Source organism: Lontra canadensis, unplaced genomic scaffold (genome assembly GCF_010015895.1).
Source record: "Lontra canadensis isolate GAN:19392208 unplaced genomic scaffold, GSC_riverotter_1.0 scaffold50, whole genome shotgun sequence".
NCBI lineage: Eukaryota > Metazoa > Chordata > Mammalia > Carnivora > Mustelidae > Lontra > Lontra canadensis.
In genome coordinates, this window is record NW_022631044.1 from 4,390,571 (window position 1) to 4,411,923 (window position 21,353).

Genomic DNA, 21,353 nt, shown 5'->3' on the forward strand with positions numbered 1-21,353 from the left:
TTTATTTAATGTTAACGACTATGGTGTGGTGAGCAAATTTGTCAATGCAGACAAACAATTACACAAAACTGCAGCCTACAGAATTTAATACTATTCAAAGAGTAGTGTAGGAAATATTGCAAACAATTCGGAAATGAGATAAATGTGATGTATTTTTGTAGAATAAGGTGGGAAATAAACCACTTTCGAAATGATCGTATTTCTAAAGAAAAGCAACATTATTAATCTGACTGAATTAAAACTCCCATACAGACAGACCCCTCCCTGCATATCTGTCCTCACTAACCAGCCTCTCCATTCCCCAGGTGTGCTCGCAGGCTCTGGTACTATCCACCTAGCTGGTGCTGAAGCAGGTGTTTACTCTCCGCTTTGTGAAGCCATTCCCCGTAGAGCCCTGATAGCCTTGGTCTCCTCTTGCTTCCAAAATCTCGACCTGTCAACCGACTTCTCCCAATGACACGCTCTAATCACGCTATTATGCAAATCCAAATTCTGCGTGTCGCAAGGGGTGCCCTGCCAATAATCTTGTGACTAGTCCCTCCTCTTGGCCGTTGTCACCAGCTATGCCTTGGGCACAAGCCAGTTACCTTTTACTGGGTTAACAGCTCACCTTTCGAGATCTGTGTAAATATATGTGACTCATTACACCGTGTCATTCTTGAGATGCATAAAAGAAATACACGCCTACGAGAAGGTGCAGTTCCTTGAATATATATTGGTAATTTTTTTTTTCTTTTTCTTGCACTCATTTCTAATCCAGGGCAGCTTTCAGGTCACGTTGGATGGAATTGCGCCTTCCCTCGGCCATTTCCCTTAAGCTTTGGAAAGACTCATATTTCCTGAAATTTAAATCACTGGCTAGCGGTTTCCTGCCCCGTTTCCCATCTCCCTTTCGCCTCTGAGCCTCCTCTTGCCTGGCTGGGGCCCGATTCTCGAGCAATGGTGTCCACATCCCTTAGTCGACCAAAGTTGTACCCAGATTCCGAGGTCTCGGTCCTTGGTGAGGTGCCGCTTAACCTCAGTACCCCCAGTATCTCCTCCCTCCCAATCCTCTCCTCCGCCCGCCCCGCGCGGCTCTAGGAGGAGCCTGAATGTCCTCTTCTCCAGCTGGAGGGGATTGTGGTGCGTAAGCAGGATTAACTCTCTCGCCCCCAGCTGCGCGGATCTGCCTGGGGCCTGCGGGCCGGAACGAACCCAGCAGGACGCTGAGGGCGCAGCACGGGGGCGGGGGATGGGGAAGCTCGGGGCCTCGGAGCCGTCTCCCGGGCGCGTTTCCTTGCGGAGTGGAGCGGAAGGCCACGGCCTCGGGAGCTGGTCCTCAAAAGCCGGGGCGAACGGCCGCGACGGCGCGGGATCCTAGCTGCAGCCTCCCCTCTGCCACCTCCCTCTCCCGCCCCGCGCTTCCTCTCCGCCCATCGCGCTCCAGCCGCTTGGTCGCAGCCCGCGCAGTCCTCCGCCCCGCGGGGCCGCCGTGCTCGCTCCACGCCCAGCCATGGGGGACCTGCCGGGTGTCGTGCGCCTCTCCATCGCGCTGCGCATCCAGCCCAACGACGGCCCGGTCTTCTTCAAGGTGGACGGGCAGCGCTTCGGCCAGAACCGCACCATCAAGCTGCTCACCGGCTCCTCCTACAAGGTGGAGGTGAAGATTAAGCCCACCACGCTGCAAGTCGAGTGAGTAAGAGCGCGCGCCGGGACCTCCCGGTCCCACTTTGGGGTCCGCGTGGAGGACCGAGGCCCCTGCGACACCCTGAGCCTCTCCCCGGGCCCTCTGGCCTCGCGTCGTGTCCAGCGGCCCAGGGTGGGGGGAAGAGGTCAGTTCCCTGTTCCTTTTGGTCCCCTCCTCTGTTTTACGCTTGTCTTTCCCTATTCACGCTTCCTTCCACCCATCTAGGGGAGGGATGTTTAAAACAGCGTCAGGAAGCCAGGGTTGGGGCGGGGTGAGGTGGGGGGCGCGGGAAGGGTTGTTTTCTTGTAAATTTTTCATCCCTTCTGCCCAGCCCTCGGCGCACCCCCAGGCCACCCGGGTGGTTCACCTACCGCAATCCCAGCCCTCCTCTCCCCTGCCCTGGCGTTTCTGCCAACCGCGAGGCTGAAGGAGGGAGAAGGGCTGAGGAATGAGGTGTAAAGGCGGGGGTGGGGTATTTATTGGTGCTCCCTGACGGATGCTCCCTACTCCACCATCCTTCTACCCTTAACGTGGCTGGAGACCCTGGGGCTGGAGGAACAGCCACAAGTTAGAGCACAGCCGCCTCTGCTTAGGCCTGGTTTCACCGTTTTCCTTGCCAGGTGTTTTTCATTTTCTCCTGAGTTGTTTGTTCATCCTGGTGATGGTGCCTGGGATTCGCCCCATCCTTGCAACAAAAGGATGTTTCTTGGTTTATTCGTGGCAGGGATTACCTCTTCCCTGCTACCAAAGTTGGACGCACCCACTAGATTTCTGGCTAGAAAGTCAGTATGGAAGGGTGCCATGGCTTAGAGAGACGTATCTAGGGATGGGGGCATTTACCTCTCAGCTTCCACCTAAACATGGTGTGAAGTCTAATGTGGAAGCTGGCCATGGAGGGGCTTTGAATCCACCAGATACCTTTTATAGCTGCAGTCTCCATCCATGGGCATTAATTCAATAAACTTGTGGTGGCCGTCTAGGTGTTAGAACCACACTGGGTTTTTTCTGGTATTCCTGGTCCACCTGCTTGTCACCGACACCCCTCCCCCCAACTCCATGCCTAGGTAGCCTTCACATTTCCCACTGTTCTGTGCAGCCCCATATGATCCCGACTTTTCCTTTCCCTTCTTTCCTGGCAACCTCTTCTCCCAAGTTATCTGTTCTCTATTCCATTTTCTTCAAGGTTGTTCTCTGTTTTGTTTTGTTTTTTAACTAATTTAAAATGAATTTGTGTTCATGACAGAACTACTTTTTCTATTTACACTTTTTTATCAAGGGTTTTTCATTGCCGTAACCTAGTAGTTCCTAAACTTAAGTATCAGAATCCCCTAAAACGCTTGTTAAAACAGATGCCTGAGCCCCGCTCTTGAGTTTCCAGTTTACTATGTCTGGAGTTGGGCTTAAATGTTGTTTTCTAATACATGAGCAGGTGAAACTGACAGGGCTGGTCTAGGGGCTATCCCTTGAGAATCACTACCTTAGCGCAAAGGAATGATGCTGCTGAGAATTTCTGATTGTGTGGCTGGCTTTGTATGCCCCAAATCATGGGATCTCTGATTGTTGGAACAGGAAAAAATCATTAGAGAACTAATTCAGTCCTTCTCAACCCTACCTACACATTAGAATCACCTAGAGAAACTTAAAATAAATTTACCAGTGCCTGAACCATACCTGACCACATTGAATTCTAAATTCTGGGTTTGGGATGAGGCTGGGCATAGGTAAGTTTTTCATAATCCCACAGATAAGAAACTATAGAGGAGGACCGATAGAGTCCAACTCAGTCTTGTACAAATATTCTGGATGAAATACTAAGGACAGACCAGAGAGATTAAGTAGTTGGTCTAGGGTCACGTGACTGGTAAGTTGGCAAACTCAAGCCTCCTGATCTTTCAGAACTTTGTACCCCACCAGATGTCTCCTTTAGCCAAACTGTGTAGGATTCCTGCCTGGGGTTATGGTCCAGACCAGGACAGGGTGCCTAAGTTAATTCCTACCATATATAGTGAACTCCAGTCCATTGCAGGAACATTTCCATTGGTGGTGTGGTTGTCCCACTGGAGCTGAAGTCTAAAGAGCCTGATGGGGACAGAATTGTTTATACGGGCACATATGACACAGAAGGTGTGGCCCCAACCAAGAGTGGAGAACGACAACCCATCCAGATCACAATGCCGGTAAGGTCTGCATGTGGGTGTTAGGGCAAATGGAAACCATGGAAAAGAAAACAATCAGTATGTCCCCCTAAGAAATGATAGGAAATATTATAAAATTATGAAATTTTAATTCATAGTTTCGTATTAGAATCTATTTGTCCATAATATCCCAATATAATTAATTAAATCCATGCTTCAATGGTCAGTTTCATAGTAATTTCTTGTATAGCAAAAAAACTAAATCTTTCTGTGCTTTCTAATCTATTCCATCATCTGTCTATTCTTATGCTAATACTGAATTGTTTTAAATGTATTGCTTTTATAATGTGTTCATGTATTTTGTAACTGGCCACCTTACTGAACTTGCTTACTAAAATTTTCCATTTAATCTTAAGTTTTTCAGGTTGACAGTCATAATCTACATACAACTATCATTTTCTGAATCTTCTTTCCAGCCTTACTGCATTCGCTAATGTTTCTAGAATAATGTTGCTCATTAATGGTGGTAAGGTGTATCCTTGTCTTTAGGGTTTCACTGTTAGATACAATGTTAGTTTTAAATATTTATCACATTAAAGCATCCTTTTTCTAGCTCACTAGGAGACATTTTTTAAAAAGATTTTATTTGCTTATTTATTTGAGAGAGAGCGAGCACGTGAGCACTAGTGGTGGGGAGGGGCAGAAGGAGAGGGAGAAGCAGACTCCCTGCTGAGCAAGGAGCCCAATGCTGGGCTTAATCCCAGGACCCTGAGATCCTGACCTGAGCCAAAGGCAGACGCTTAACTGACTGAGTCACCCAGGCGCCTTGAGACATTTTTTAAATTGGAAGATGTGCTGAACTTTATCTAATTTCTTTTCCCATGTATGGAGATAATTCATCTATTTTGATACACTAATGTAATAATTCTATAATACACTACCCTTTATTTCCTAAAATAAACCCTACTTAAATGTTTTGCATTTAAAAAAATATATCACTAAATTCAACATGCTCATATTTTATTTAGTATTTTTAGATTTATCTTCTATTAATTTTTTTATTTGCTCAATTCAACAACAAATACATGGGCATTTCTTACCGATCAGGCACAGAAAGAGGATTCACGAACAAAATAGATATTCCTGTTTATGGGGCTTCTAATCCAGAGCAGAAAAACAGACTATGTGATTATCCAATAATAAAGTAAATGGTTATTATTATACAAAGTGGACTAAAAAAAAAAATAGCGGTGCCCTTGGAGCATATATCATGGGTCTTATTCTAATTCAAGATTTTGAGGATGGTTTTTTGAGCATTGAGAGAAGAGGGAACACTTGAGGAAAGAGGACTTACAGAGATCACGAGCTGAGGGAGAGCATAATGTGTTGTAATGGAGAGAAGCCCAACGTGGGTGGAGCAGAGAGTGAGGCAGAGACTGGCTCAAGATAAAGCCAGAGCAGCATATGTGGATCTACTCCCTGATCTCTGAGGCCCCTTTCAGCTGTAAGGGGGTATAAGGACTACAAATCTACCCTTAAGGGGATGATACTAGTTATGTGATGAAGAAAGTCAGATTCTGAAATACTGTCATTTAGGAACACACCCATTGGACCAAAGGCAAACAAGTCCCTGTAGGATTCCTTTTGATTGGGCAAAGATGCAGAGAAGAGGGCTGGGAATATATCCTGGCATCTCAAGGGATTTGCATGATTTAAAAAAAAAAAGTTAAATAATATAAATTTCAGAAATTTGAAAATTTTTTATTTTATTTTTTTTAAGATTTTGTTTATTTGACAAAAAACAGCGAGAGAGGGAACACAAGTAGGGAGACTGGGAGAGGAAGAAGCAGGCTTCCCACGGAGCAGGGAGCCTGATGTGGGCCTTGATCCTAGCACCCTGGGATCATGACCTGAGCAGAAGGCAGACACTTAACCGACTGAGCCACCCAGGTGCCCCCAGGAATTTGAACAATTTTTATCTTTTTATATTTTTTTAAAGATTTTATTTGTTTACTTGACAGACAGAGATCACAAGTAGGCAGAGAGGCAGGCAGAGAGAGAGGGGGAAGCAGGCTCCCCACTGAGCAGAGAGCCTGATGTGGGGCTTGATCCCAGGACCCTGGGATCATGACCTGAGCCGAAGGCAGAGGCTTGAACCCACTGAGCCACCCAGGTGCCCCGAACAATTTTTAAAGCAACAGTAATCCGTACTGTTCATTTTCAGATTCCATTCCACATATATACATTTTATAGTTGCAACCATTTTATTATGTAATTGTCCAACATTCTACACGTTCATTGTTACAGTTTCAATGGCACCATAAGACTCTGTCATGCTGTATTGTAATGATTAGACTGCTTCTCAGATATTAGATATGTCTACTGTTCTCATCATAAGTGTTATAATGAATTATTCTGTGCCACTACTTCAATAGGAGTACAATTATTTGGTCAAGAGGAACAAAAAAAATTTTTTTTTAAGATTGTATTTATTTATTTATTTATTTGGGAGAGAGAGAGAGAGAGAGTGAGAGCATGGGGGGAGGGCAGAGGGAGAAGCAGAAGCAGACTCTGGGCTGAGCCTGGAGCCCCATGCAGGGCTCTATCCCAGGACCTGGGATCATGACCTGAGCTGAAGACAGACACTTAACTGACTGAGCCTCCCAGGTGTCCCCAAAAGAAATGAATTTTATGACTGTTCCCACATATGGCCATTTAGGGTATTTTTTTTAAAATGTTGTGTGTACCATTTTACAATGTTACCAGCAATATAGAAGTCTAGTGGGTTTGCTATAATTATGTCATCACTGGGAATTATTTTAAAAAACAAATTTCCTAGTTTACTTTTTACTCTCACAAGAATGAACATCTCAACATTTAATTTTAGTTTTGTGTGTGTAAATTGGTTCTTTCATGTTTTGCTAGTATTTCTTTTGAGATTAATTTTTAAAAATCAGAGTTCTGGGAGTGCCTGAGTGGCTCAGTTGGTTCAGCCTCCAACTCTTGATTTTGGTTTAGGTCATGATCTGTGGGTCATGGGATTGAGCCCTAAATCTGACTCTGTACTCAGCATCCAAGCATGCTTGAGAGTCTCTCTCCCCCCTCTCACTGACTCTCCCCCTACTACACACCAATGCACTCTTTCCCCCTCTCTCTCTCTCAAATAAATAAAATCTTTTTTTTTAAAGATTTTATTTATTTATTTGTTAGAGAAAGAGAGAGAGAGCATGAGCACAGGCAGACAGTGTGGTAGGCAGAGGCAGAGGGAGAAGCAGGCTCCCCGCTGAGCAAGGAGCCCGATGTGGGACTCGATCCCAGGACGCTGGGATCATGACCTGAGCCGAAGGCAGCCGCTTAACCAACTGAGCCACCCAGGCATCCCTCAAATAAATAAAATCTTAAAAAATCAGAGTCCTAGTAAAGATTTTTTAAAAATCTGTCCTATCCATCCTATTTCTCTCAGAATTGCTTTGCTTATATTTTCCATTGTTTAGAAACATAATCCATTTAAATTTCTCATTTTCCTTTATGATTTTTTATATTTAAATTTGAGAACATTATTTTTCCAGAGTTGACAGTCTATTTTGATTTTTTTCATAATTTTAGATTTTACTTAACTTTCACTGAAAATTGATTTATGCTTATACTGTACATCATCTTACACAGGATTTAAGATGGTATTAGCATTTTATGAGTTCCAGTAGGAAAGCCTAGTTTCTTAGATAGAATGTGCACATCTAGAAGAAGTTAGTGATTGACAGTTGATTTTTCCAACAATGATCATGTGGCTTTTGGCATGAGCATTGGCCTTGTATTATCTGTAATAGACTGATTCTAAGGAAAACTATAGAAGTTAGAGAAGGTTTCCTGATTAAGTCAACAGGTCTAATGTTAAATTCAAATTTCATTCTAGTATTGAAAGGCTCACATAGCCTTGAACCTATTTTATGACTTTTGTCATCCATGTTTCAGGCTTAAGTATTATAAATTACAGACACAACCACACTTCAGGGACAATAAGGAAGTCTTGAAATGTCCAAATAATCCAACTTATCAGGTAGGGGAATCCAGTAAGGGACATTGAATTAAGGATATACAAGAGCAACTTCTTAGCAGTGTAAAATTACTTAAAAGTATTTTTTTTGTTGTTTTTAAATATTTGGATAAATAATACTGGAATTATTGGCTCTTTGGGGGAAACATCACTGTTTTTCTTTCCTGATAGGATATTCTAAAATACATTTCAGATGGATCAAGGAGTTACCTCAAAAGTCAACTTTTTAAAAAAAATTGATAAGAATTTAAACCTAAAAGAAATAGATCTTCAAAGCTAACAATTGAAAGCTTTGATTACATGCACTGTAAAATTTCTGTCAAATATCATGAAGTTAAATTAAACTTCCATTAAGAGAATTTAAAGTAAAAGGCAAGTAACAGTTGGTGAGACTTTATATGTAATATGCCCAGTCTCCTAGGCTACATTGCCTTGATTTTCAGCCACTACCTGTGTGGACTTGGCTTGCGGCCTGCAGTGAATTTCCACAGCCCTTTACTGCCTACCGAAGCTGAAGTCAGGAAGTGTCCATCGATATGTGACTTGGGTTGACGGCAGTGATCTCTTTATTCAGGTATTTCCTGAGGCCCCGGTAGCAGGAGTGAATGACCTAGCTCTTAGAGCTCTCAACCCCCGTTTCAAACAGCAGCCTGACTTGTACCTTAATGTGACTGATGCCCCATTCAGTCCCTCCAGGGGGAGAGTCCAGAGTCTTCCCCTTTTGTTGGCCCTCTTCAGTGGGAGACTCGTGGCAGTTAGGAGGAATAAGGTAACGAGCTAGCTTGTTAGGAGGCTCTGTGTGCAGAGGTAGGTGGGCTGGTGCGTGGCCTGCCAAATAGAAAAGTTGTTCCTTTGTGTCAGCTCTGTGGAGTCATTTGTCAAGATCTATAACTTAATATACAAAGAATTCTTAGAAGCTAGTGAGGAAAAAATAACAGTAGGATGTGGGAAGTGGGAAAATAAGCAAAAATATATAAATAGGCAATTCACAGAAGAAGAAATACAAATAACCAATAGCTGTATTTCTAAATGGCTTAAGTTCACTATTGGTTAAAAAAAATACAAATAGTGCAATGCCAATTTTCACCTACAAAATTGGTGAAATGCTTAAAAATAATCCTGAAACAAATAATATATTCTATGTTAATTCAAAAAAAAAAGAAAAATCAGTTTCTGTAGGACAAAAAAAACCAACAACCAGTTGTTCAGTGCTAGTGTATTTCTTTATGCAATATAGCAATTTTTATAAATTGATAGTGTATCTTACAAACTTGCTAAATTCGCTTATTTTAGTAGCTTTTTATTATATTGCTTAGTATTTTCTGCAAACCGTTGTTCATCTGTAAATAGAAACAGTTTTACTTTCCCTTTTTTCCCCCTCTGGCTTTAAAGTACTGGTTAGGACTCCCAACACAAAGCTGAACAGGAATAGTAAGAGCAGATATTCTTGTCTTACTTCCCATCCTATAGGGAAAGAAGTCAGTCTTACCATTAAGGGTGATGTTAACTATAGGTTTTTTTTATTGATGCCCCTTAATCAGATTGAGGGACTTTCAATTCCTAGTTTGCTGAGAGTTTTTATCATGAATGGATGTTGGATTACCAAGTGCTTTTTCTGCAGCCATGAGTATGATGATAATAGCTTTTCTCCTTTGTTTTTGTTAATATGGTGAATTAAAAGGATTTTAAAATATTGAACCATCCTTGACTTCCAAGGATAAAACTCTCTTGTTACTGTTGTAAAAGCCTCTTGCTGGATTTCATTTACTAATTCAAACAAATAAAAATTAAAAGCAAATTGTATGCATAAGCCCATGAGGAATTTTTGTCTGCAGTTTTCATTTATTTGTAATACCTTTGCCAAGTTATGGTGTTAACATTGGCTTCATAAAATAAATTGAGAAGTTTTCCTTCCTCCATTGTGTGAAAGAATTTATGTAGAATTGGTATTTTTCCCTTAAATGTCTGAATTTATCAGTGAAGCCATTTGGGCCTGTAATTTTCTTTCTGGAAGGATTTTTAACCACAGATATAATTTCCTTAGTACATAGAGGGCAACTGATAGTTTGTGTGTTTTAAGGAATTTGTCTATTTCATTAACTGTATGGGTATAAAGTTCCAATTTAAGGTCATTGGGATCTATAGCTGTAGCATCTCTCTCATTCCTGACATCAGTAATTTGTCTTCTTTTTCTGGCTCAGTTTTTCTAGGGTTTTATCAATTTTTAAAAATTTTTTTTAAGTAGGCTCCACACCAAGTGTGGGGCTTAAACTCATGACCCTGACATTAAGAGATGCATGCTCTACTGACTGAACCAAACATGTGCCCCTGGGGTTTATCAATATTTCAGACCTTTGCAAAAAGCCAGATTTTGGTTTCATTGCTTTTTTTTTCTTTACATTATTTCTTTTCTAGAGTCTTCCCTTATAGTTTTTTCTTTACTGTGTTTTTCTTTTCTGTTTCATTTATTTCTACTCTTTAATATCTTTCTTCTTCTTTACACCAGACTGACTAAAGAGCTGACAATGCCAGTTGTCGGGGAGTATGGAGAGTGGCTAAAACTCTTGTTGCTGGGAGGAACGTAAAATGATGCAATCACTTAGGAAAAGTTGGACAGTTTCTTACAAAGTTAAACATACTTTATAACTCCCAGAACTTTTAGTCCTATCTATTCTATCGATCTAGTCCTAAGAGAAATGGAAAACATGTATTTACTGATAAAACATCAAGCAGTACAGGAGTAGGAGAGGCTTGGAATCCAGTAGGAATTCATAGGTCATGCCGCACAAAATAAGTCACAGATGCTTATTATAATGAATGTGTTTACCAGTGAGGTAATATTGTGTTTCTATCGATATAATAAGGTTGTTCTAAGCTCTCAAGTCAACAGATTCCTGAGTGACCTTATTCTTGTGAATTTCCTATGTCTCTAGTGGCATGGTGAGTGGTGAGAGGTATTCTAGTGATTTTAAGCCAACTGGTTGTAAGATCATAGAAGTTATTATTTTTTTAAGGTTTTATTTATTTATTTGAGCCAGAGAGAGAGCATGAGCAGGGCGGAGGGAGAGGCAGACTCCCCACTGAGCAGGGAGCCTGATGTGGGGCTCGATCCCAGGACTCTGAGATCATGACCTGAGCTGAAGGCAGATGCTTAACTGACTGAGCCATGAGGTACCCCGACCATAGGATTTATTTAAAATAAACTTCTCAGATTCCTTGTTACGGAAGATGACAGATGAATCTCCTCTCCTTGGAATCTGACGATTCTCTCCTGTATCAGTTATAAAATAAAAAACATGCCAAAGTTTGCAACTTGTACGGACACTATGGCAAATAATATGCCCAGGTCTATAGTGGAGTGTCACTTTTAGAATACCATAGACTGGATGGCTTAAACAATAAACGTTAGTTCTTCACAGTACTGAAGGCTGTAAGTGTAAGACCAAGGTATTAGCAGATTTTGTGTCTGATGAGCGCCCTTGTGCAGGTTCAAACAGCTGCTTTCTTGGCTGTATCCTCACATGAAAAAGCATAGAGATCATCCCTCTCCTATCCCTCTCCTATCATCCAAGGGCACTAATCCCATTCATGAGGGCTCCACCCTTATGGCCTAATTTCTTCTGAAAGGCCCCACCCCCAAATACCATCACATTGGAGATGTAGGCTTCAACATGTGAATTTGGGGAGTTGCACACATTCAGTGCACAGTAGTGCCCTAAAGCATTCTATACATGGCAATCCATATATGTTCTCATTCAGAGAGTAAAGAAAAGCTGTTCATTAACTCTTTTTTGCTTCTAGAAGTAGTTCGGTATAATGATAATAGTTTCTAGATAAGAATTAGGAAACCTAAGTTCTTGACCTTCTCCTGTCATTGTTCTTGACCTTCTCCTATCATGGCTACATAGTCTAGACCTAGGGCAGTCAGTTAAGCTCTCTGAATCTTAGTTCTTTTCTCTATGAAATGGAAAAGCTAAAACTAGTCAAAAGACCAAAGTAGAATGGCATATGTAAGGTATTGTATAAAATAAAGAATGCTATGCAAATGCACAGAATCCTACCTGTGTGTAAATTGCATCACTCAAGGAGCCTGCCTGTGTAAGTTTTCCTTGGAAGGCACAGATGGGTTGGGAGAGAGCGGAGAGCCTGTGTAGTTGCTTCTGTTCTTTAAGAAGAATGTCAGCTTTCAAGATCCCATCTGCTCCTACATCAGAGGAGAAGAAATTTTGAGCTAGGTGGTGAGGCATCCTGGAAATAGAATTCCAGAAGAAAGAACAGGAAGAAAGCTAATGGGAGGTTAGGACAACTAAGGCATGGGAAAATAGATGCATATTTAGCAGTAGTTAACTACAAAATGACCTTGGGCTCAACACTAGTAAAAGAGAAAAAAACAAAGACAAAATAGAAGCACCGGAACATTCCATACCTTTAGCTCTGACTGTTGTTGTCAGCAGATTTCTATGCTGGTCTCCTGTGTCAACTGAGAACTGTCGATGTAGGAAAGACATTAGGGTTCCAAGCTGACAGCCAAGAAAGGATTTTTGAGATATCTTTGATGCAAAAAGGTGTTTTTTTATTAAAGCACGGGAACAGGACCTGTAAGCAGAAAGAGCTGCACTGTGGTCCTGAGGAGTGACCCATTATATACTTTCAAGTTGGGAGGGGGTGAGGGATAGGGAAGCGTCCCAGTTGTTTTGGAAACAACGTTTCCAGGATCCTAGGGGGCTGGCTATTGTTAGGGAAAGGTCACTTATAACTGTTGAGTAAAAATTCAGTCACAAGACTCTTCAGATGTATATCTCTGGGTGGCTTGGAAGATAACTGCCAACATGTATCTTGGGGAGTAGAGATGAAGGAAGTTTCCTAAGGAATTTTTATATGTTAAAGCAGACTTACAGGATCCTGGGGGTCCAGCCTAAGACTGCCTTTTGCCCTTAGCAAAGTATTAGCATCGAGGCTTCTGATTTCCTAGAGGAATGTCATTCTGCCTGTTTCATGGACTTGTCAGTGGGATGTAAGTTAAGTAGGAAATTTAATAATTTTTCTTCTGCCTTTGTTTCCCACATCACTGTGACATTGAGACTTCCTTAATTTTAAGGTTATTCAGACAGTGTCGTGTCTTCGGGTTTTTCTTGTCTGTGGTCTTGATCTTTGTTTTTGCTTTTACAACCAACTTTTATTTATATCTATTTCAAGGAAGGCCTTGTTTCTCCCACTTCCCTAGCATAGCTCAAGCTGCTTTCCTCAAAAATTAACTGGTGTTTGTAAAATATTTTTAGGAGTCAATATAATTCAGTTGCACTTAAAACGAGCAGTGCTCTATGCTGGTCAAATCATGATAATGGCATTCATCATCATCATCATCCCTCTTTAAAAATTTTGGTGATTTATAAAACGAATTTCAATTTATTCTTTCTACCACTACCCTACTGTCAACAAAGTTGGAATCTTTTGATTAGCATATAGGTATCCTTGATAGAATTTATAAAATCCTGGGGCTAGAGGGATATGTGTGTTAATTTTTTAGGGATAATAAATCCATTTCACCATTTAAAACATTCTTTATAAAAGTTACATATTTATTGCAGAAAATCCAAGTAGAAAAGATAGAAAAACACTCCATTCCTTTACCTAAAAGCTTTATTGACAATATTTTTTCATTCTCTTTTTTCTATCCTTCTTATTTTATATACTTGAGCTCACACTGTATATAAACTGTCCTAATCCATCTTTTTCTTGTTGACATTGTTCTAAGCATTTTCTGTCAACATGAAGAACCCTAAATTCCTGAGTAATGGCTACATAAATCCACCATATGGATAAGCCACCATTTTCATTATATTACCCTGAAGGTGAATGATTGCTTCTGGTATTTAGACATTTTCACCAAGTTAATAGGTGAATAATACCTCAGTCAAAGTTTGCATTTCTGTAACTACTACTAATATTACGTTTGAAGATTTTTTCAAATGTTAGCCTTTTTTTTTCTTTTTCATGTAATCACCACCCCAGTCAAGATGTAAAACATTTCCCCCCAAAAATTTCCCTCTTGCTCATTTTCATAAACCATTGATCCCTTCCTCCACCCCAGGCTGTAAGTAACCACGGAGGCTTCCTGCTTCCTGTCAGCATAGATAGATGGATAGATAGGTAGATAGATAGATAGATGGATATGTGAATACTATAAATGGAATCATACAGTATATGTATCCTTTAGGGTCTGGATTGTTTTGCTCAGCACATCTTCGAGATCCGTCCTCATTGCTGCCTGAATCAGCATGTTTCTTTTTACTGAGTAAAACGCCATAACAGGCACACTAACACTTGTCTATCACCAAATGAGTGATGAAACACTGAGTTGATTCCAGTTGGAAGCTATAGTGAATAAAGCCACTCCAGGTCTCTAGACTGTTAAAGCCATGATTCTCTAGAAAAACATACTTTCTTTTCCTACCTGGGGAAATTGTTGGGGACTCAAGGTATGTCACCCACTGTTTGGAGTCAGGCACATATCCCAAAGGAAAGCCAAACCCTGTTTTGGGATCAAATTAGCAGGATGAGGCAATAGTGCAGGATTTAATTTTGAGAGCGTCTTGGAAAGCCATCTGGGAAGCACCTGATCACCCTCCTCCTGCAGTGGCCTCAAGCATAAGGCTCCTGTTGCTCACTGCCCTGCCTCCCTCCACGTCTTCTGGCTCCTGACAAGTCTAAGAACGCTGCCAAGTCAGTCCCTGTCCCCTCCCATGACAGGAGAGGGTCAGAGGAGAAAATAACGACAGGCATCATGATGTTTAATGCCAGATCCCCTAAATAGCTCCAGGGGACAGTAGCAGGGTCAGGCCACTTGAACACCCTCCCAAGTGGCCCCTAGGGTATTCTGTGTCCTCTTCTCAGCTACATGGGAGTTGCATGCTTAGGGCTAAGGAGAATTCTGTGCAGTGATCTGCAGGGCCTACCTTCTGGCAGTAGAATGCAAACTTCTTGAGGGCAAGAATCATACCTCATATGAAGTTTTATGCATGCAAAGCACATAGTAGGTACTCAAATATGGCTCTGGACCATGTACAACTGAAGCCTTAGACGTGGACATGGGGTCCTGACTTATAGATGCTCAACAGTATTTTTAAAAGTTTAAAGTAGGGTCTTTAACAATCAAATGCTTCTAAGAAAATATTTTTCCCTGGAAGTGAAATTAATGATGGAAGGGCAGTTGTGTCTTGTGTTTAGTGATTTTTAGTGATTTGTGTCTTGTGTTTAGTGTGTTTTAGGCACATTAGTAATAATGTGCCTATGTTATTTTGTATAACGGTCCTTTGAAACAGATCCCAAAAGATCCTCCTCAAATACTATTCCCTCTCTTCTCTTCCTAACCCCCCTTCGTGGCAAGCTTTGAAAGTCTGAGATTCAAAGAGTGATTTCCAATAATTAAATCTGGAAAACAGATAAATTTGGGGAGTTATGTTTATTAAAGACAGTATAACAGCAATGCCACTTATACAATGGGAATAAGATTTTTATAGAGAAAAAAATGGCTTATAGGAAAATAGCTAACATAATAAAGGAAAATAGTTCATTAAAGTTAAAGGCCTAAACTTTGCAGACCAAAAGAGCCTCGACTGTTGACCCTTGATTATGCAGGATCTCTTTCCCTAACATGAGTTCTTAGCTATTGTTCATGGCAGAACAATGTTTTTATGGCGCGTGTTTCTCTTCCCTCAGTTCACAGACATTGGGACCTTCGAGACGGTATGGCAAGTCAAGTTCTACAATTACCACAAGCGAGATCACTGCCAATGGGGAAGCCCCTTCTCTGTCATTGAGTATGAATGCAAGCCCAATGAGACACGCAGCCTCATGTGGGTGAACAAGGAGTCCTTCCTCTGAAGATGGCTCTTTCTGATGTTGCTGGACAATCTCTTCAACAATCTACTTTCAGATAACCCAGCACAAGCCTTCACCAAGGCACACGACACCATTGCTATTTCCCATCGGGTGCTGATGACCTACTGGCCCCGATTACTTTGAAAGTGTAATTCCCTTCTGATGCCATGTCCCTGACATAAGAGATTGTGGTGTACCATCCCCGAGAAGATCCCTTGCTGTGTTCTGTGTTGGTATTCCTGCATCCAGTTGTTCCTGGTCATGCCGTCGACTGCTTAAGAGGAGCTCAGTGGAATTGGCAGACATATCCCATTCCTCACAATTCCACTGAATGACTGTGGTGTTTTGTTTCCTCGTTGAGTGATTCCCCTCCCCCCTTTTTTTCTGTTAAATGCTAAATAAAAAATGTAACAACGTGTGTGGGTTCTCTCCCAAGTGTGATATGGTAACATGTAACTTGTGGTGTTGTCCAGCCTCCAAGGCAGGCTTGGTGATAATATAAGACACACAGCGGTAAGTGGGACTCAGGTGTTGTGCTCGTATAAACAGCTCAGCTTCTTCAGGGAACAATCATGACAATAAAAGGACAAATATTTAAGAAGTATTTATAACACCTTAAAACTCTTTCAAGTAGCTTAAGGTATTATGTTGTGGCCTAGTAGAAATGGGAAAAGGCCTGGCTGGGGTCCACTGTTAAACAAGGTGACAGAAGTTGTAGGGTTACCTTTTTGGCAAGCTGCCATAACGTTCAAACATGCATATGATGGCATCCCTCCTTTTCCCTCCCCTTAAACTTTGTAAAACTGTGTATGGAACTGTAATGAACTTTTGATATTTCTTAATAAAGGTATTGAAAATCATGCCCTGACTTTTCTTCTTCATATGGGCAATATCTGTCTAGTCGGTAACCTTTGTGTCCAGGCCAGCCCCATTCAGATCTCCTGTTCCATTGCAGGGCACGGAGGCTACACCTGGAGGAGAATCAGCACCCTTCATCATAGATCAGCTTGGACAATTTAGCAGGAGCCCTCCAGCCAGCTCTAACAAGGCTAGCAGAGACTCTGGCCCTTGGTGGACAATGAAAAAACTGCTTGTCCCTACTTCTCTCCACGCCTCCTCCTGTGACGACCACGCCTATCACCAGTCTATGGAGCTGAGCAGCGCAAGGACATGCTATTGTCATAGCAAATGGGCACTGGGATGGAGATCTCCTTGCCTGCTCCCAGTGTCCTGCAAGTTCCGTGGCGCAAATCCCTCACTCCATGCAGTTTGAGGATAAATTCCCTACAAAGGAAAGACATTTCCTCTGGAAAAGTAGCGCACTACCCTGCAATGGTGGTGTCGTGTTCATTTGGGAAGCACAGATCTATTGTGTCGGGAGAAGTTAGCTGTGGATTTGCTTTTCTGCTTCCTGCAAAGACTTCTTGTAGGCATATGCTAGGATAGAGGGAGTGTGGGAGAGAGATTACTGAGGAACTGCATTCTCAAGGCAGGCGGCAAACCCTCCGTCCCTCTGAGTCGCTTACCTGTAATGAGGCCATATTACCAGCAGGGCACAGCAATGCCTTGGATTTGGGCTCATCGTAAGCAATGTTGAAAGAGAACAGTACCTTTCTCAATTCCTTTGTTTGTCAAAAATAATAGTGTCTATTACAACTGCTGCTAAATATAAGCACGAATCTACTCCTAATGACTGTATTTTAAAACCAACATTCAATTATTGCAACAGACATTGACAGAAGCAATAGATTTACAACAGACAGAGGCTTAAGTTTTCTTCCAGAATATCCAACAGAGAGGCAGGCTTAGTAGATGGTGGGAAAATAGGGAAACTCTATGTTTTAATCTCTCGAAGCATCTGATTAGTAAATATTTTCTGATTAGTAAATATTTTCATTTGTGAAACGACGTCTCCGGCTACTGACTCGTCTATTGGAGCTTTCGTATTTGTTTGGAGGGATGGAAGCAATATCACGGCTTCTGCAGTTTTGTTTTTGTTTTTGAGCTAGAGGCTTTAATTTTTGTGTTTGGACTGACTCAGAGCAGAGCTGGGGAAACATGATGTGGTGTAGTTCCACATGCCTTCCACCCCGGAATTGTGGACAGATGAGCCCTGGTCGAGAAGCTGGAACATCTAAGTCCCACAAACATGCTGGTGGAGCCTAAGTGGTCACCGCCTTTGTACGTCTTGGTTTGCTTGAGTTTAAAACAAGGAGTTAGGCTAATAGAATTCTAAAGCCCTTTAAGATGTAAAATTTATACCTCTACTCTATGCTACTTTTAAGAAGGGGGGAAAAAAGTGTATTTTCCTTGGACTGAGAGGTAAGGTTGAATCAAGGGAGATGGGGAGGAGATGGAGCTGAAGTAAACAGGAAATCTTAACAGCTAAGCAGCCACGTTAAGTGATCTCTCTGGCATACGCTGTTCTACTTATGACTGGACTCCAGCCCAGTGTCTCTGGCTACTTCTCACATAGCTCTCCTCCTACTCCAAAATGTGAGTGCTCAGCTATATCAAGCTGCTGAGTTGTAACTTTGCCCCTCAGCCATCTGGAAGGGCTATTTTTATACGAGTTGTAGCCATGTCTCTCTACTTCGAAGCATCAGATGGCTACCCAGAAGCTTGAGGAACTAGGCCATCCTTCTAATTGTGATGATGACTAAAAACACTTTTGAACAGGTGGAAGAATAGAAATGCCTTGAATTTATATTTTGTGACACCTCACTTGTCAAGAGGTCATTTACCCAGCCATCCAGACTGTCTGGATCACAGTGGAGAACAGAAAACATGCCAAAAAATTAAGATCCCTGTCACAGATGTCACAAAGTCCATTCACCAAAGGCTTGGGTCTTCTCTCAAGACCTCATGACTCCTACTTCAGAGACCGTTCTAAGATACAGGGTGATCTGGTTTCTGACTTTTCGGATATCAGAAGCAGAATAATTGGAGGAAAGAGGGCAATTGGTAGGAGTAGTTACACGACTTTTTTTTTTTTTTTTCCACAGAAAGAGGACAAAGAAAAAAAGCAGGTAAAGTACATCAAAAAGCCTAATAGGGGCACCTGGGTGGCTCAGTGGGTTAAAGCCTCTACCTTCAGCTCAGGTCATGATCCCATGGTGCCGGGATCAAGCCCCGCATCGGGCTCTCTGCTCGGCAGGGAGCCTGTTTCCTCCTCCTCTCTCTCTGCCTGCCTCTCTGCCTACTTGTGATCTCTCTCCGTCAAGTAAATGAATAAAATCTTTAAAAAAAAAAAAAGCATAATAGATAGGAACATCCCTACAGTATAGGGCTACAGTCCTGTGCTGGACCACAGTAGTTTTTGTGGACATCAAATAAAAAATGTTATACACAATCATTACCCTGATCTATATAGATAATCCATTGTCTTCAGAAATGTAGCATCATGACTTTGTTTAAGAGTTCAGATTCTGCAGCCTAGACGCCTCAAATCAAATCCTGGCTCATCCACATAACTACTGTATGACCTTAGGCAAGTCACTTAATATCTCTTTGCTTCAATTTTCTCATTTAGAAAATGGAGATAATAACAATATTTACCTTATGGCATGGTTATGAGGATTAAATTATATAAAATGTTTAGAATGGTGTCTGACACATAACATTATTTTTCTAGTCTAATATCCTTTTTTATTTGAGTATAGTTGACACACGAATGTTACATTAGTTTCAGATGTACAACTCGGTGACCTGGCAATGTATACATTATGCTATGTCTACCATAAGTGTAGCCAAATCTGTCCCATTACATCGCTATTATAGTATCATTGACTGGCACATAGCATTATTCAGTATATTTTGTTTAAAAGACAAAAATGGGGGCACCTGGGTGGCCCAGTGGGTTCAAGCCTCTGCCTTCAGCTCAGGTCATGATCCCAGGGTCCTGGGATCGAGTCCCGCATCAGGCTCTCTGCTCAGCAGGGAGCCTACTTCCCCCTCTCTCTCTGCCTGCCTCTCTGCCTACATGTGATCTCTGTCTGTCAAAGAAATAAATAAAATCTTTAAAAAAAAAAAAAAAGAAATGGGGGACGGGCCACCTAGGTGGCTCAGTTGGTTGAACGTCTGCCTTCCGTTTGGGTCATGATCCCAGGGTCCTGGGATGGAGTTCTGCATCCGGCTCCTTGTTTAGGGAGGAGACTGCTTCTCCCTCTGCCTGCTGCTCCCCCTCCCCCTGACAAATAAATAAATAAAATATTTTAAAAAACTAAAAATAAAAGAGAGGGCAAGTACATTTTGAAACAAAATCATTAAAAATGTCAATTTTTTTATTTAAGGGATAAAACTTCTTCTTGCGTATTCCTGACATGGGTGTGGAATAATGGCCAAAGTTTATGCTCTATTTTGTAAAAAACAAACAAAGAAGCCCTCCCCCCACATGTATAGACAATATTTTAATTATTTAAAAGTAAATAGCTTGGGGGTGCCCGGGTGGCTCAGTCATTAAGCGTCTGCCTTCGGCTCAGGTCATGATTCCAGGGTCCTGGGATCCAGCCCCACATCGGGCTCTCTGCTGAATGAGAAGCCTGCTTCTCCTCTCCCACTCTACTGCTTGTGTTCCCTCTCTCACTGTGTCTCTCTCTGTCAAACAAATAAATAAAAAATCTTAAAAAATATATATATAGCTAGATGTAGTATATTTTAAGATATGCTGGGAAAAGAAATTCCCCACAAACAGACTTCCCTAAAGTTTCTTCTAGGAATACCCAGTTTTGAATAACATGGACACATGAGGACAGAGTCAGAGAACTTAAAATCTGGTAAAGGTCAAGAATGATGTCTCAAGTTCTATTTGTTATTTCTTTTACTCCTCCTAACCTTCCACAAGGTAGGCAGCGCCTGTCATATCTCCATTTTACAGAGGAAAAGTTAGTCTCAGCTGTTGAAAATTAAGGCTCAAGCTGTTGGGTCCCCAATGTTGGATCCCCCAATAATGGGTCCGTGACTAAAGGAGCAAGACTGATACAAAGCGAAGGTCAAGCAAAGTTTTATTTCGCGCCAAGCATCGAGAATCAAACCGACCCCCGGGGAGTCTCTTACAGAAAGCGCGACCCCTCCCTTCCTCCCAGACTAACTTTTATAGAGCAAAGGCCATGTGGTTGGGCCTGGCCACACACAGGTGGTGAATGAGATTGTAACACACAGAGAAAGCTGCACAGTCATGCTAGGTCGCACATAAGTGACCAACTGAATTACAATTTACCCTATAGTAGACATTTGAACTAGCCTATCACCTTGGTGAGAATTGGCGCCCAAAAGGCGGGGTCCACACTCCTCGGTAGCTAGGGAGACAGTATGCGCGCTTTACTGATTGGTTGTCTCCACCTGACCGGACTCATCCCGGCATTCTGGCTGTTATCTCTACCTGACCTGACCCACACTTGTATTTGAGCTTTGTTACCTGGGACTGGTTTCCCGGGCTTGTTTTTAAATAAGTTCTCCTGGTTGGGGGGGAGGGGGCAGGGTCAATTTGAGTTTTACTGCATAAACAACAAAATGGCTGTTCAACCGAGGTGGGACCCCTCTGGCTAAATAGGCCCTTACAAAGCTTAATCACCTAATTTTTTTTTAAAGATTTTATTTATTTATTTGACACACAGAG

General features: G+C 41.9%; 1 protein-coding gene across 1 annotated transcript; it reads left to right on the top strand.

Annotated features, from left to right (window-relative positions):
- Nucleotides 1–1,093: 1,093 nt before the first annotated feature.
- CNRIP1 (cannabinoid receptor interacting protein 1) lies at nucleotides 1,094–16,596 on the top strand. The gene is made up of 3 exons (XM_032873755.1): nucleotides 1,094–1,671; nucleotides 3,693–3,843; nucleotides 15,575–16,596. Exons 1-3 carry the CDS (start codon nucleotides 1,493–1,495, stop codon nucleotides 15,737–15,739), a joined length of 495 nt encoding a protein of 164 aa, XP_032729646.1. The 5' UTR covers nucleotides 1,094–1,492; the 3' UTR covers nucleotides 15,740–16,596.
- Nucleotides 16,597–21,353: the final 4,757 nt, after the last annotated feature.